The 17,074-nt window shown below is 40.4% G+C and overlaps 1 protein-coding gene across 2 annotated transcripts in view; it reads left to right on the plus strand.

The window, feature by feature from the left end:
• The window catches only part of LOC112219586 (phosphatidylinositol 4-kinase alpha-like), a 41,158-nt gene extending 37,526 nt beyond the window's left edge, over nt 1–3,632 (plus strand). For both annotated transcript variants that reach the window (XM_042302158.1, XM_042302159.1), the window contains exon 52: nt 1,909–3,632. In XM_042302158.1, coding sequence (XP_042158092.1) covers nt 1,909–1,960 — 52 coding nt within the window. In that variant the 3' untranslated portion in view covers nt 1,961–3,632. The remainder of the gene's footprint in view (nt 1–1,908) is intronic.
• The last annotated feature ends 13,442 nt before the right edge of the window (nt 3,633–17,074 follow it).

Below are 17,074 nucleotides of genomic sequence, written 5' to 3' on the forward strand. Positions count from 1 at the left end.
GGGCTCTCATGGGCCTTTTACTGAGGAGTGGCTTCCGTCTGAATACTTATGTAAATAAGGTATTTCTGTTATTTGTTTTTAATACATTTTGATTTAAAAAATATATATATATATGTTTTTTGCTTTGTCATTATGGGGTATTCTGTGTAGATTAATGAGGAGCATGTTCATTTAATCTATTTTAGAATAAGGCTGTAACAACAAAATTTGGAAAAAGTCTAGGGGTCTGAAAGCTTTTCCCGAATGCACTGTACATGCTGACTGTCTGTATACACATGCTTATACAGTTGAAGTCGGAAGTTTACATTCACTTAGGTTGGAGTCATTAAAACTCGTTTTTCAGCCACTCCACAAATTTCTTGATAATAAACTATAGTTTTGGCAAGTCTGTTAGAACATCTACTTTGTGCATGACACAAGTAATTTTTCCAACAATTGTTTACAGACAGATTATTTCACTTATAATTCCTTGTATCACAATTCCAGTGTGTCAGAAGTTTACATACACTAAGTTGACTGTGCCTTTAAACAGCTTGGAAAATTCCAGAAAATGATGTCATGGCTTTAGAAGCTTCTGATGGGTCAATTGACATAATTTGAGTCAATTGGAGGTGTACCTGTGGATGTATTTTAGGACCTACCTTCAAACTCTGTGCCTCTTTGCTTGACATCACAAGTCTGGTTCATCCTTGGGAGCAATTTCCAAATGCCTGAAGGTACCACGTTTAGAAGTACAACAGTACACAAGTATAAACACCATGGGACCACACAGCTGTCATACCGCTCAGGAAGGAGACTCGTTCCTAGAGATGAACGTACTTTGGTGCGAAAAGTGCAAATCAATCCCAGAACAACAGCAAAGGACCTTGTGAACATGCTGGAGGAAACGGGTATCTATATCCACAGTAAAGCGAGTCCTATATCGACATAACCTGTAAGGCCGTTCAGCAAGGATGAAGCCATTGCTCCAAAACACCCACTAAAAATCCAGACTACGGTTTGCAACTGCACATGGGGACAAAGATCGTACTTTTTGGAGAAATATCCTCTGGTCTGATGAACCAAAAATAGAACTGTTTGGCCATAATGACCATCGTTATGTTTGGAGGAAAAAGGGGAGGCTTGCAAGCTGAAGAACACCATCCCAACCGTGAAGCATGGGGGTGGCAGCATCATGTTGTGCGGGTGCTTTGCTGCAGGGGGGACTGGTGCACTTCACAATATAGATGGCATCATGGGGCAAGAAAAATATGTGTATATATTGGAGCAACATCTCAAGACATCAGTCAGGAAGTTAAAGCTTGGTTGCAAATGGGTCTTCCAAATGGACAATGACCCCAAGCATACTTCCAAAGTTGTGGCAAAATGGCTTAAGGACAACGAAGTCAAGGTATTGGAGTGGCCATCACAAAGCCCTGACCTCAATCCTATAGAAAATGTGTGGGCAGAACTGAAAAAGCGTGTGCGAGCAAGGAGGCCTATAAACCTGACTCCGTTACACCAGCTCTGTCAGGAGAAATGGGCCAAAATTCACCCAACTTATTGTAGGAAGCTTGTGGAAGGCTACCTGAAACATTTGACCCAAGTTAAACATTTTAAAGGCAATGCTACCAAATACTAATTGAGTGTATGTAAACTTCTGACCCACTGGGAATGTGATGAAAGAAGTAAAATATTAAATAAATCATTCTCTCTACTATTATTCTGACATTACCCATTCTTAAAATAAAGTGGTGATCCTAACTGACCTAAGACAGGGAATTTGTACTAGGATTAAATGTCAGGAATTGTGAAAAACTGAGTTTAAATGTAGTTGGCTAAGGTGTATGTAAACTTCTTACTTCAACTGTACATGCTAACTAACTGTCTATACACATGCTAACTGTCTGTGTTCTGTCTTTTATTCAGGAGCAAGACCTACGATATGCTGCAGTATTACCAGAACCAGATCCCATACTAAAGACCTGCTGTAGTATTATCACATACTTGGACCTGTCTGATATGAGTCCTTATTCCCTATATATGCAGTAACCTCTGCTTTTTATCCCGTTTGTAAGGTCAGAGGTTGTCCTGTACAAAGTCATTCTCTTCAGCTAGCTAGCATCAAGCATCTTGTGCACTTTATAGATCATTGTATTTCACCCACCTGATTGGACCCTGATCAAGAGTTGTTACACCAGACTGGAGAATTCACACTAACCTATCAATCAACTAACCAACCAACCAGTCGATTCCTGCGAAAGGCAATCACACAACCGGTTACTGAACTCTAATACAATCAGCAAATATCACGGTCATAATACATATCACATATCAATCATATACTAATGCTGTGTGTGTGTGTGTGTGTGTTTTAGTAGTCAAAAGCGATAAGGGTAGATCTTCTCTCGGGGGACATTTCTAATGGTGGCGCTAGTGACTATATCTGTCTTGAATCAATAACATTGTGTGTGTGTGGACTTGTTTAACTATTCTTGTGGGGACCAGTTTTCCCCACAAGCATAGTAGTCCCCACAAGAATAGTAATCAAACAAATATTTGACAAACTGGGGACATTTTGTTAGTCCCCACAAGGTCAAATGCTATTTCTAGGGGGGTTAGGAGCTAGGGTTAGTTTTAGGGTTAAGGTTAGGTTTTTGGGTTAAGAGTAGGTTAGGGAAAATAGGATTTTGAATGGGACTGAATTGTGTCCCCACAAGGTTAGCTGTACCACACTCAGTGTGTGTGTGCGCGTGTATCAGCTCCAAGGTGGTTGGGTCCAGTTTAGGATAAACCAATGTTGTTTGTTTACCTACTAACCTACTAACTCTGCATGTCTTAAGACCAGACCTTTACTAGTATTAACATCTTACATGGATTTAGTTAGCTGTCTTAAACGTGTGTGATTTCTATTTGGAGACATTCCTCTTTCTGTACAAAAAGATTTTCACCTTCGACCCTCTACTTGAATCTCCAGGATTTGGGTTTAGTATTATGATAATGATAACTATGAAGACCCAAAAAGCCATTTCTCTAATCCTTGGCACAAACAGAAGTGTAATTACATAACTACTCTCCTCTGACGTTATGCAAGATGTTACCGTCTTAATGTGTGTCAACATATGAGATTGCTGTCATTATCCCTTCAAAAACCCTGCTGTCGTGCTGTACTAAATGTTCTGTCTATATGAAGATGTTTTACTTGATAGTCTGTAAAGATAATGAATCTTACATCTGTTTATTATTTTAGATTAGAATGGTATGTATTATATTTGTTCTGAATGGATATGTTATAATTAACTTAAGGGTATTTTACTTGGATGTATAAGATGAAATAACCTATGTATGTCTTACAGATTTGTAATATGAAGGAAATTACAGAGGGCTGTATGTTAGTTATTACAAACAAGACATGCATTTCAGACCAATAAGAGCTGTTACATTATTAACCCCTAGTTGTACAAGCCTGAGTCCATTGCTGTAGTCTTTTAATTGGACTATTGTTTGATTTAATGTCTGTTTTCTACTGTCCTCTGTTGTCAGCCACTGTCTGCACCTTTTTTGTGGTTTCCGGTCTAAGTTCTACCATATCAATCTCTCTCTCTGTGTGTGAGTGTGTGCACGTTTCTAGAATCTTAGTAGAGAGCACATCACACCCCCCCCAATGTATAATTGTGATCGAGTGCTGAAACATAAACCCCAGTTGCAGCTACAAACACTTGATGTCTGTGTCATTTCATCTACTTCTGCGGTTTTGAAACGTTATCATTAAGACCTGGGTATGAGATTATCCTTGCCAGAACAGGTGCTACTCTACTGCACTTAAACATTTTGCACTTGTCCAAAAGAGAAACAACGATGAGGATTTTCAGGCAGCGACTCCTCTGTTTCCAAGCATTTGCTCCCATCCCCTGCCAACTGGCCTATGTAACCTTTTTTAAATTGATGACTTCAAACATCATTTTGTGGTGAGCTGGGCTGAAGGGGGCGAAAAAGCCCAGTAGTATTAAAATAGGTCCTCAGATGCTCCAGCGCTTACCGTTTTAGATTATTGGTTACCAACGTTACCAAGGCCTACCGTGCTTTCCTGCCCCATGCGGCTCTAAATCAGGCCTTTCTGCCCCACGTGCTGATCTGTGTGGGGGTAAGGTGGGTGAATTAGATTAAACGGCATGTAGTCTCGAAGAATCAGTTGGTTGATCTCAGATCCACCAGATTACTGCCTGCCACAAGCATCTTAGGTGGCCAGTAATAAACTAAAACTAAGAGCATTGTATTTGGTACAAATCATTCCCTAAATTCTAGACCTCAGCTGAATATGGTAATGAATGGTGTGGCTGTTGAATAAATTGAGACTAAATTACTTGGTGTTACCTTAGATTGTAAACTGTCATGGTCAAGACATATAGATTCAATGGTTGTACAGATGGGGAGAGGTCTGTCTAATAAAGAGATGCTCTGCTCCACAAATCAAGTCCTGCAGGCTGTAGTTCTATCTGATCTTGATTATTGTCCAGTCATAAGGTCAAGTGCTTCAAAGAAAGACCTAGTTAAGCTGCAGCTGGCCCAGAACAGTTTCTCTTGGCTAAGAGTTGAGGAAAGACTGACTGTCACTTCTTGGAAATTCCTAATTGTTTGCATAGTCAACTTACACCAGACATGCCACCAGGGGTCTTTTCATAGTCCCCAGGTCCAGAACAACTTCAAGGAAACGTACAGTATTATACAAGCAGTGAGTGCATGGAACTCCCATCTTTATATAGCACAAGTGAACAGAAAGCCTAGATTAAAAAACAAAGCAAGTCTCTCCCCCATGTGACCTACTTGTGTGTATGTACTGACATGTATGTGTAACTGATAGATGCACACACACACTACATGTTAATCTTTTTAAATGTATGTAAATTATAAAGTATTTTGTCCATAATGTATTTTTCGTTGGTCCTCAGTAAGACTAGCTGACGCCATTGGTGTCGGCTAATGGGGATCCCAATAAATCAAATCAAATCTTCGACCTGAGAGAGGGCAAGGCTAAGGACCAATTCACCCGCTTGGTTCTTTATCTCCCGGGATAATAGGCTCTTGTTATGACAGACCTCAACCCAGGACCGGCGTTATGGGCAGGCCTTATAGGGGCCATGGCCCGCCCTGCCATTTCCTCATTCAAATAAAATATTGAAATACAGATACTTTATTTGGAGGAGACTCGTGCCGACCAAAAGACACATCAATCTCAGATAAAGCATCTGAACGAGCGAAACAACGCCCATCTGTCTCAGTGTGTGTACATGGGCTACATATAGTAAAACAGAGGGGCGCTGTTTCGCTTGCTCGGATGCTTTCTTTGGGAGATAGTTTAAGCCACTTGCTATACAGAGATGTGGTGCTGCTGTCCTGCGGAGGAATGGTGCAGAATATAACGGAGCTGGTAAAAATATAGATGGGAAATGTAATGAATGATTTAATTGCAACTAAAATTCCATGAAAACTATAGAATGCTAAAGTCACTAAATATGTAAGCTATAGCAGCCTATACATATGTAAATAGTGGTTTCTTCCCTTTCTCTCTCTGGCGGTGGTGGGAATAATTAATAACTAAAGGCGTGTTCTGAGTACCGTCTGTTGGACGCTTGACCACTTCAAGCAGGACAAATCCGATGAAACAAGAAACGCCAAAGACAGACAATTCTACCAGGAGTTTATAAAACGGCTGTTCTCCAAACAGTTCGTTATGGACTTGGGGTTGGGACTCGTGACCCTCCCTTCTGTCCGAGTGCTTACAGAAACCGTACCACCTCGATTACGTATGCAAACAAACTGATCCACCGCATGAACCTTATCGTCACACCAATGAAATCTAGGATCCAAATTCACCGCCTGTCTGCCAAAAAACACGGACCGCTTATTGCGCAGTGGAATCCGGAACGATATGTCAAGGTGCTGTCCAGTGCCATGATTCAAAGGGCGCTCAAATCGCTTAAAATAACCCTCATCATTCTGTTTTCTACGCCTAATAGTTCTACTAATCACTTATTATTATTACAAATATAAGAGTATCACTTCTCACAATGGTGTTGAAAAAAGTTAGTAAAGTTAGATCAAAGCTGAATCAATGTCTGGCAAGATCAAATAATGATTAGTTAGTATTTTACATAAAATAACTGAATATAATAGCATATGCTGTAGCATGGTAGTCCTAAAATATGTCACACCAAAACCACATCCTCGGTCATTTCTTATCTGAAGCTCAATAGCAAAAAAAAAAGACAAAACTCAACAGCGCTCGACACTAGGCAGGATATATGCTTTCACATATCCTGCCTATGTGGTTTTGGTGCCAGACAGAGAAAGGGAAGAAACCACTATTTACCTATGTATAGGCGGCTATAGCTTACATATTTAGTTACTTTATCATTCTATCGTTTTCATGGAATTTTAGTTGCAATTCAATCGTTCATTACATTTCCCATCAATATTTAATAGATAGTTTAAGCCACTTGCTATTCAGAGATGTAGCGCTGCTGTCCTGCGGAGGAACGGTGCAGAATATCACGGAGCTGGTAAAAAATATTGAAGAAAAGCTCATGGTTTGTTAACACCATTTGCTTTAATTCGGTCACGAAACAGTAATTCAAGCAGATCTAAATGCATATTCCCATTAAACTGATTGAGATCAAATTTCAGGCATGCAGTTTGGACATTGCACCTCTAAAACGTGAGGAATTGTCATTTACAATTGACTGGGATGATGGCCTATTTTGGAATGAGGTATTTAACCTTGGTGTTTGGGGGTATTAAAAATATAACATTGTTTTGAGACAAATGTGTGAGCATAGGCAGACATGGCAATAGGAGGAAATATGTTATGCATAGGCCTATTCTAGAATGATATTCGATAGTCTGTCAGTACAAACGTTGAGAAATTACATAATTTTTCTATACTTTTTTACATTGTGCTCTCTGACCTAAAAAAAAATAACACTACACCACTGGAATCTAGGAAAGTTTGGTGGGTGCACAGTGCACAGTTCGGATGTTGGTATTATTTTGTTTGGAGGAACATGGGAAGGTAACATAAGAATTTTTGTTTGACAATCCGATGAGAACATGACTGGCTGTGTTCCTTGTTACAGTTAAATTATGTCTTTACTCAAAACATTTTTTTTAAATGGTGCACTTGCACAATTCAGTGAATAAAACGTGCCCCCCCCATGGAAATGCCCACCCAACTGATTTGTTCTGACACTGACCCTGCCTCAACCCTTTAAACATGGCAAAGCTTGGCTCAGTGTCCCTATTGCCGAAACATCCCACTGGGCACAGATGTCAATTCAATTTCTATTCCACAATGGTTCAACATAATCTCTTTGGTGGAAACAGCATTGATTCAACCAGTGTGTGCTCAGTGGGATTGTCCTCGGATGGGGCCACAGTGTCTCCTGACCCCTCCTGTCTCAGCCTTCAGTATTTATGCTGCAGTAGTTTATGTGTCGGGGGGCTGGGGTCAGTTTGTTATATCTGGAGTACTTCTCCTGTCCTATTCGGTGTCCTGTGTGAATCTAAGTGTGCGTTCTCTAATTCTCTCCTTCTCTCTTTCTTTCTCTCTCTCGGAGGACCTGAGCCCTAGGACCTGAGCTCCAGGACTACCTGACATGATGACTCCTTGCTGTCCCCAGTCCACCTGGCCATGCTGCTGTTCCAGTTTCAACTGACCTGAGCCCTAGGACCATGCCCCAGGACTACCTGACATGATGACTCCTTGCTGTCCCCAGTCCACCTGGCCATGCTGCTGCTCCAGTTTCAACTTCCACCTGACTGTGCTGCTGCTCCAGTTTCAACTGTTCTGCCTTATTATTATTCGACCATGCTGGTCATTTATGAACATTTGAACATCTTGGCCATGTTCTGTTATAATCTCCACCCGGCACAGCCAGAAGAGGACTGGCCACCCCACATAGCCTGGTTCCTCTCTAGGTTTCTTCCTAGGTTTTGGCCTTTCTAGGGAGTTTTTCCTAGCCACCGTGCTTCTACACCTGCATTGCTTGCTGTTTGGGGTTTTAGGCTGGGTTTCTGTACAGCACTTTGAGATATCAGCTGATGTACGAAGGGCTATATAAATAAATTTGATTTGATTTGATTTGTTCTAGGCATTCTTTAAATCCGAGGTGTTACTGTATAAATGAACATGCACAATGTAATCATGTAGGTCAAAGTGTGTAAAATAGGCAAGTTAAAAGCACTGAATGTGTGTCCCTTATCTTACCGACAGACAAAGCGCTATGAATGGATCAGTGGCTCACAAATCAGGGCCTTGATGAGCTCAGAAACTGGAACAAGGTGCGATGTGTAATGAAAAGCATTTTTTGGGGGGAAGAAATGTTCTTTGGGACCATCAGGCGACGCCCTAAAACGTCTTTAGGAGTGTCCCCGGAACAAGCCGGGGACCTAGACAAAAAACTTACAGGGGACCATGACATGACCCTGTTTTCAACATCCTAGGAGACATGGAATGTTCTTGCAATGTTCCCATGAAAGGTGTCTAGAACATGAATATCTTATATTCTGAGAACATGGCAACCATGATTACAGCCCCCCACCTCTCTGATTCAGAGGGGTTGGTTTAAATGCAGGAGACACATTTTGGTTGAATGCATTCAGTTGTGCAACTGACTAGGTATCCCCTTTCCCTTTCCATAAAACTGGACACTCAAACACCAGGGGAACATTAAGGGTAGTAACATTACAAAAACATTCTCTCTCCCTAGAATTGTTAGCTGGGATGGGTGGTCTAGAGGCTTGGTATGAACAGCCAACAAAGTAGACATACACACACATGTCCTGTAAATCAGGTGTGCTAGTTCTAGAATAAATCCATTACGTGGAATGGCTGGGGGGTACTCAAGTAGAGGTTAAGTCTCCCAGTCTTCCGGATAGGGATTAAATTAAACCTCTCAGTATGAGATCAGTGGGTTGGGTCCAGGGCACTGAAGGCAGGGCCTCCTGTTCTACCTCTAAACCTATACTCTCTCTACCAGTCAGCTTATCAGAGAAGATTACTGCTGGGCACACCACGTAATTTCAACGTGGATAGTTGGATAACGTTTGGTTGAGACGTTGGTCAATAAGATTACCACCTATATTGGTTAAATTTACAATTTGTTATCACGATGCTTTCAAATATCTAAAATGGGTTCCCAAACTTTTTTGGCCCGCGAACCCATTTTGATGTAAAAAGAAATGTGCGATCACATCATGTAAAAAAAAAAGTGATGTACTCAACAGCCAATGTTGACTTTTTTAAATTGGTGCTCTGATAGTCTATTACAAATCAGTCTGACAGTACTTTGACCCGTATTTCAAGCTGAAGGAAGTATGGTCTGTATGACTTAAACTGACTGAAAGATATTGGGAAGTTCAGAAGATCATCAGGCAATAATTTTATTTGTTTTCCCAGTCTAATGTACATTCAATTGGTGAGAGAGAAACTCAAATATCACATTCATTTGTACATATCCACTGTATACATGAATTGCAGCAAAGTTGGTTCCTGTTTCAGTCACGTCTTTGGAAGTCTCTGCCCAAATCCCCAACAACCGGATGTTCTGGTTTTCAGGGGAAATGGAAAGAGAGCCTGTGACGCGACTTCCGCTTTTGGACGTTAACAAAGGCATCATCTTTTTTTATTCAAGTCAAGACTAGTATGTAGAGGATCTAGTTTCAGGTGGTTATTTTACTCTGGCAACATTAGGTTAAGTCTCTGCTCACGTTGAGGTGGGTCAAACAAAAACACACAACTGACAGGCGATGGCTGCAGGGTGAAGTTGGTGACGAGCAACTGACAGAGCCTCCCACAGTGCAGGCGATGGCTGCAGGGGGAAGTTGGTGACGAGCAACTGCAGAAACTTGCAGTCGACTGTAGTCAAAACGATGTGACCTTTGATCACAATGTAGGCGCTAGTCAGACAATTTTTATCCTCATAATGCAACACACTTTGAAAGGCTGTGACTAACAATGGTCACTGACTTGACAAAAGTGATCCACTCGAACACGCTCAAGATCTCTACAGATCTGCAATGACCCATGCATTCTGTCTTGAACACGCATGCTTTACATGACTACACAAGAAGACATTTATAGTTTTAGGAACTTCAAAATGTGGCCATGGATGGGTTTCTCATTTTAATGCCGAATGTTACATGAGTTTGTAAGATAGCCTTCACTTTTGTAATATAGTAAACAGCCTAAAGTTATGTTAATTTGTGTTTGGTTGACAACGCAAACAAATATCAACATTTTGTTTCAAATATGTTTATTGTAAAGCAATGGTATTCATGTATACAGTTGGACAGTATGTTTTGAGAGTTTCTTTAAATATTAACATTTAAAGGAGATGTACAGTATCTACTGCTTGGATAGTTAAATCTGAGACACTGGCTTAATCCCATTCTTTAAAGGCCCAGTGCAGTCAAAAATGAGATTTTTTGTGTGTTTTATATATATATATATATATATATATATATATATATTCACACTATGAGGTTGGCCCTTTAACTTTTATTTTTGGTTGGGTTGGAGACATGAATCCAACATACTGTATAATTTGTTAACTTGTCGACAAGTTAATAGGCTATTTATTGTATTTCGAAAGTGATATTGAATTGTATTTGGTTGTCAACGCAAACCAAATGTCAACATTTGAAGGAGATTTATCTTCTGCTTGGATAGTTCCATCTGTGCCATTGACTAAGTCTGGCTTTATTTCTAGTTTGTCTACAAATTAATAATTGATTTCAACCTCAACCAAAAAAAAAATCTAAGTTAAAGAATAGGACTAAATCAAATCAAAACAAATGTTAGATAAAGTTTGATTTGATCCTATACTTTAACTTAGATTTTTGGTTGTGGTGGAGATGTGAATTCAAAATGTCAACTATTAATGTGTAGACAAACTGGAATTAAAGCCAGTGGCACAGTTGGAACTATCAAGGATAGAGCGCGGTGAGCAGAGTAAAGCCCCCTCAGCCAAACCCTCCCCTATAACCCAGACGACGCCCTATGGGACTCCCAGCCACAGCCGGTAATGACATAGACTGGGATTGAACCCAAGGCTGTAGTGACGAAGCAACACTACGATGCAGTGCCTTAGACTGCTGCGCCACTCGGGAGGCACTCAACATATAATTTTCATATCAGATATATCAACTGAAATAGACTATTCACCAACCGCTCAGTTACCCAAGGTTAATTCTGGCTAGATCTAAAGGTACAGGTGGAATTAGCAAAATTAGGTCTACCAATTCAAAGTCAGCCTACTTCTCGATACTCAACAGAGAGGAAGACATAGCTAAACTGTTGTTTTTCTATTAAACTCAATACTGCTATTGTTTTTAATTTCATAAAGCATCTTGTGTTTCTTAACTTGGCAAAGGGTAGCTAAGGGACAGATACAAATGTACTGGGGGGAGGTGCTGGTTCAACTCAAGGTGCCTTGGGAGTGTGCAAAGCTGCCAAGAGTGTGCAAAACTGTCATCAAGGCAAACTACTTTGAAGTAGTTTTGAAGAATCTCAAATACAAAATATATTTTGATTTGTTTAACACTTTTTTGGTTAGTACATGATTCCATATCAGAGTTTTGATGTCCTCACTATTATTCTACAATGTAGAACATTTTAAAAATAAAGAAAAACCCTGGAATGAGTAGGTGTGTCCAAACTTTTGACTGATACTGTATGTGTTATAGCTTTACACCCCTGCTATATTGTGGATAAAGAGTTACCTGTCTAACAGAACACAGAGGGTGTTCTTTAATGGAAGCCTCTCCAACAAAATCCAGGTAGAATCAGGAATTCCCTAGGGCAGCTGTCTAGGCCCCTTACATTTTTCAATCTTTACTAACAATATTCCACTGGCTTTGAGTAAAGCCAGTGTATCTATGTATGCAGATGACTCAACACTACACACATCAGTTACCACAGCGACTGAAATGACAGCAACACTTAACAAAGAGCTGCAGTTAGTTTCAGAATGGATGGCAAGGAATAAATTAGTCCTAAATATTTAAAAAACTAAAAGCATGGTATTTGGGACAAATCTTTCACTAAACTCAACTAAATCTTGTAATAAATAATGTGGAAATTGAGCAAGTCGAGGAAACTAAACTGCTTGGAGTAGCCCTGGATTGTAAACTGTCATGGTCAAAACATATTGATACAACAGTTATGAGGATGGGGAAAGGTCTTTCTATAATTAAGCGCTGCCCTGCATTCTTACCAGCACAATCAACAAGGCAGGTCCTACAGGCCCTAGTTTTGTCGCACCTGATCTACTGTTCAGTCGTTTAGTCAGGTGCCACAAAGAGGGACTTAGGAAAATCGCAATTGGCTCAGAACAGAGCAGCACGACTTGCCCTTGGATGTACACGGAGAGCTAACATTAATAATATGCATGTCAATCTCTCCTGGCTCAAAGTGGAGGATTGATGGACTTCATCACTACTTGTACAGTGCCTTGCGAAAGTATTCGGCCCCCTTGAACTTTGCGACCTTTTGCCACATTTCAGGCTTCAAACATAAAGATATAAAACTGTATTTTTTTGTGAAGAATCAACAACAAGTGGGACACAATCATGAAGTGGAACGACATTTATTGGATATGTCAAACTTTTTTAACAAATCAAAAACTGAAAAATTGGGCGTGCAAAATTATTCAGCCCCTTTACTTTCAGTGCAGCAAACTCTCTCCAGAAGTTCAGTGAGGATCTCTGAATGATCCAATGTTGACCTAAATGACTAATGATGATAAATACAATCCACCTGTGTGTAATCAAGTCTCCGTATAAATGCACCTGCACTGTGATAGTCTCAGAGGTCAGTTAAAAGCGCAGAGCATCATGAAGAACAAGGAACACACCAGGCAGGTCCGAGATACTGTTGTGAAGAAGTTTAAAGCCGGATTTGGATACAAAAAGATTTCCCAAGCTTTAAACATCCCAAGGAGCACTGTGCAAGCGATAATATTGAAATGGAAGGAGTATCAGACCACTGCAAATCTACCAAGACCTGGCCGTCCCTCTAAATTTTCAGCTCATACAAAGAGAAGACTGATCTGAGATGCAGCCAAGAGGCCCATGATCACTCTGGATGAACTGCAGAGATCTACAGCTGAGGTGGGAGACTCTGTCCATAGGACAACAATGAGTCGTATATTGCACAAATCTGGCCTTTATGGAAGAGTGGCAAGAAGAAAGCCATTTCTTAAAGATATCCATAAAAAGTGTTGTTTAAAGTTTGCCACAAGCCACCTGGGAGACACACCAAACATGTGGAAGAAGGTGTTCTGGTCAGATGAAACCAAAATTGAACTTTTTGGCAACAATGCAAAACGTTATGTTTGGCGTAAAAGCAACACAGCTCATCACCCTGAACACACCATCCCCACTGTCAAACATGGTGGTGGCAGCATCATGGTTTGGGCCTGCTTTTCTTCAGCAGGAACAGGGAAGATGGTTAAAATTGATGGGAAGATGGATGGAGCCAAATACAGGACCATTCTGGAAGAAAACCTGATGGAGTCTGCAAAAGACCTGAGACTGGGACGGAGATTTGTCTTCCAACAAGACAATGATCCAAAACATAAAGCAAAATCTACAATGGAATGGTTCAAAAATAAACATATCCAGGTGTTAGAATGGCCAAGTCAAAGTCCAGACCTGAATCCAATCGAGAATCTGTGGAAAGAACTGAAAACTGCTGTTCACAAATGCTCTCCATCCAAACTCACTGAGCTTGAGCTGTTTTGCAAGGAGGAATGGGAAAAAATTTCAGTCTCTCGATGTGCAAAACTGATAGAGACATACCCCAAGCGACTTACAGCTGTAATCGCAGCAAAAGATGGCGCTACAAAGTATTAACTTAAGGGGGCTGAATAATTTTGCACGCCCAATTTTTCAGTTTTTGATTTGTTAAAAAAGTTTGAAATATCCAATAAATGTCGTTCCACTTCATGATTGTGTCCCACTTGTTGTTGATTCTTCACAAAAAAATACAGTTTTATATCTTTATGTTTGAAGCCTGAAATGTGGCAAAAGGTCGCAAAGTTCAAGGGGGCCGAATACTTTCGCAAGGCACTGTATTTGTGAGAGGTTGACAGGTTCAACATTGACATGTTGAATGCACCGAGCTGTCTGTTTGAACCACTGGCACACAGCTCGGACACCATAAATACCCCACAAGACATGCCACTAGAGGTCTCTTCACAGTCCCCAAGTCCAGAACAAACTATGGGAGGTGCACAATTGTCTCGTCTTGTTTTAGTCAACTGAAATGAAAACTCATTTTCGTTTAGTTATGTATTTTCTGGATCTATTTACTCACTTATAGTCCAGTCAATTGCCACTGAAAAATGACTAATATTTTAGCCACAATTTTTGTTGACGAAATTAACAGTGGCCCAATTTCGTCTTTGCTTTGGTCACTAAGAGCCCTGTTGGTTTGACAGTTAAGCTTGTTTCTGAGCTACTTAAAGTAAGGCGTTTAAGGATGTTATGTAAAAGTAATGACCACTCACTCTATAGTCGTGGGCACAAAGACATGTGTGTGTTGTGTTGGGGAGGGGGGTCTCTGAACATCACAGCTGGCCCTGGGGAGTTAAAGGACCTCTGCCACACACACCCCAGTCCCCCCCCTCAGTACCCAGGCCCACCACTAAAGGACAAAAGGGGTTGGTCGAGTCGGGCATCTGGGGTTAGGGTGGATGGAAGCCTCAGAAGGCAACAAAAGGATGGAGACAGAAACAGAAGGATGGAGAGAGCAGTGGACGAAAACTCATAGCATCTGCTGCTTTCTTGCTCTGTATGCTAATGGTTTGTGGATGATATGTAGACAAAGTCATGCCCATTGTCAACTAGATGTGATTGTTTGATTGCCTACGGACTCAGCTAGGATCACATCCCATCTCTAGAACACACATAAAAAAATGAACAATGAGCTCTGTTATTTAATCGGCCTTAATCGTGGTGACCTGATGAGATGACAGGCAGAGAGAGATTAGACTTTGTCGACAGGAGTAGACAATCAAAACACGACTGTGATGAGTTTCTTGACCAACTTCAGAGTTAGTCGAAGACACATCTTGTAAGGACATCCTTGAAGTGTAAACGAGTCCAGACAACGATGCGTATGAATTTGGCCAACGTCATGTTTGTCCCACCCTCTCAAAAAAATGACACTGGTCAGTTGAATTCGAAACCAAGTGCATACTTGCACTGTGGTCAGATGCCAAAGCCCAATACCGTGTCCAGCTCTTAATAAAATTGGCATGCATAGAAATAAATATATTTATGAAGAAATATCATCCCAAATGAGAGAAAATGGGTTCTCCGGTTCCCACGTCCGATGCCAGCTCAAAATCGAATATTTGGAAACATTGCAGGCTATAGAAAGGCCAAGGACTGAAATAGAAGAATTTAGACTGAACTACAAATGTACTGGGGATTCATAGGACGGACTGCAGTGTATGGCAAATTATAATGTGCTGCAACCTGGTGTCAGAGCATATCGTATTATTTTGTACGTAAAATCAGAAACAACATTTAGTATGATATGTTACGTTTCATATAGTATGTATTAGTTTGTGGATGTCCATCGCCCATTTGGTAGTTAATGTTACGAATTACAATTCATATTATATGTTACATATTTGAAAAACGTGCTATATGTTACGAATGAGCAAAATGTACAATACGTTACCAATTTGCTAAACTTATATGTTATGATTTCTTGCTAGGTAGCTAACGTTAGCTAGCTGGCTAATGTTAGGTAAGCTAGGGGTTAGGGTAAGGGTTAGCTAACATGCTAAGTAGTTGCAAAGTAGATAAAAAGTTGTAGTAGTAGTTGAAAAGTTGCTAATTAGCTCAAATGCTAAAGTTGTCTTTGATGAGATTTGAACTCGCGTTATATGTCCACCCCTCCAACCCGACCAACCACCCTATTTTCATTTTTTGCCTTAAGTAACCATCTGTCTTATGTAACCATACCAAACTTAACATATCACACTAAAAGAGTTTCTGGATTTACATTTACTATGTTACGTCTACTCTATGAGACCAATCTGTAAAACTAGACTACTTGCAGATGTACCATTAACCATTTGTTTAGGCTACACCTTGTTCAGTCATGATAGATAATGTAGCTAATGAGGTAACAACCTGGGGAAAAACAAAGAAAAATAAATCAATTATAAAAAATTTAAAAATATAACCTGGGGCGGGTTCAGCAGGACACAATGTTTTGGAACGTTCAGATAGATATATGCTCGGTAGAACAAACATGCCTCTCTGACATGTTGAATAAGAAACATCTGCTCTATTCATGGTATTTCCATCTGCAATGTTCAGAACATTTTGCAACGGAACATGGCACTGGTAACATTGCCAGTAGTCTATATGACACAGAAAGAAAGGAAAAGGGATAGCAAACAGTTTATTGACTAAATTCCTCTTGCCAATAGTCAGATATAGTGTATGTAAATCCTTTTATTTTAAGTTAATGGGGACCCAGTGACTCAGGCTTGAGCACTTTGACCAGGACTCGAGCACTGGGACTCAACTTGTGACTCGATCATTGGTGACTCTGCCTTGGACTCGAGCACAGTGGACTTGGGACTCGATTCGGACTCAAGGTTTAGTAACTAGACGACATCACTGGACGAAACAGTCATTAGCCCCTGTTCTGCTTTTGGAAAACAAATGTGGCTGTGGAACAGTGATAACAATGGCAATGATGCGACCTAGTGATGGAGGTGCAACCCATACTACTTACCAATACTTTGCGGCACCATCTAATGATTGTACTACTCTCGCTCTTTCTACACTTTTGTGTGTCTGTTTTGTGTGTATTGTGCAATATCTATGTATGCTGATAAGGAATTTACATGGCCAGATTACTCTTATATATGTTTGTCATAGTTCTGCTGTTGGGAAGAAATGAAGATGTTATGCAGAAAAATGTGTTGGTAGGACAAGGCTATGTATGTTTGAAAGTCAGTGATTTATGTTTACTAAAGGTAAAATGAAGCAATACAAATGTGATGTGACT

The sequence above is a fragment of the Oncorhynchus tshawytscha genome, linkage group LG20 (genome assembly GCF_018296145.1).
Source record: "Oncorhynchus tshawytscha isolate Ot180627B linkage group LG20, Otsh_v2.0, whole genome shotgun sequence".
In the NCBI taxonomy this organism is placed as follows: Eukaryota; Metazoa; Chordata; class Actinopteri; order Salmoniformes; family Salmonidae; genus Oncorhynchus; species Oncorhynchus tshawytscha.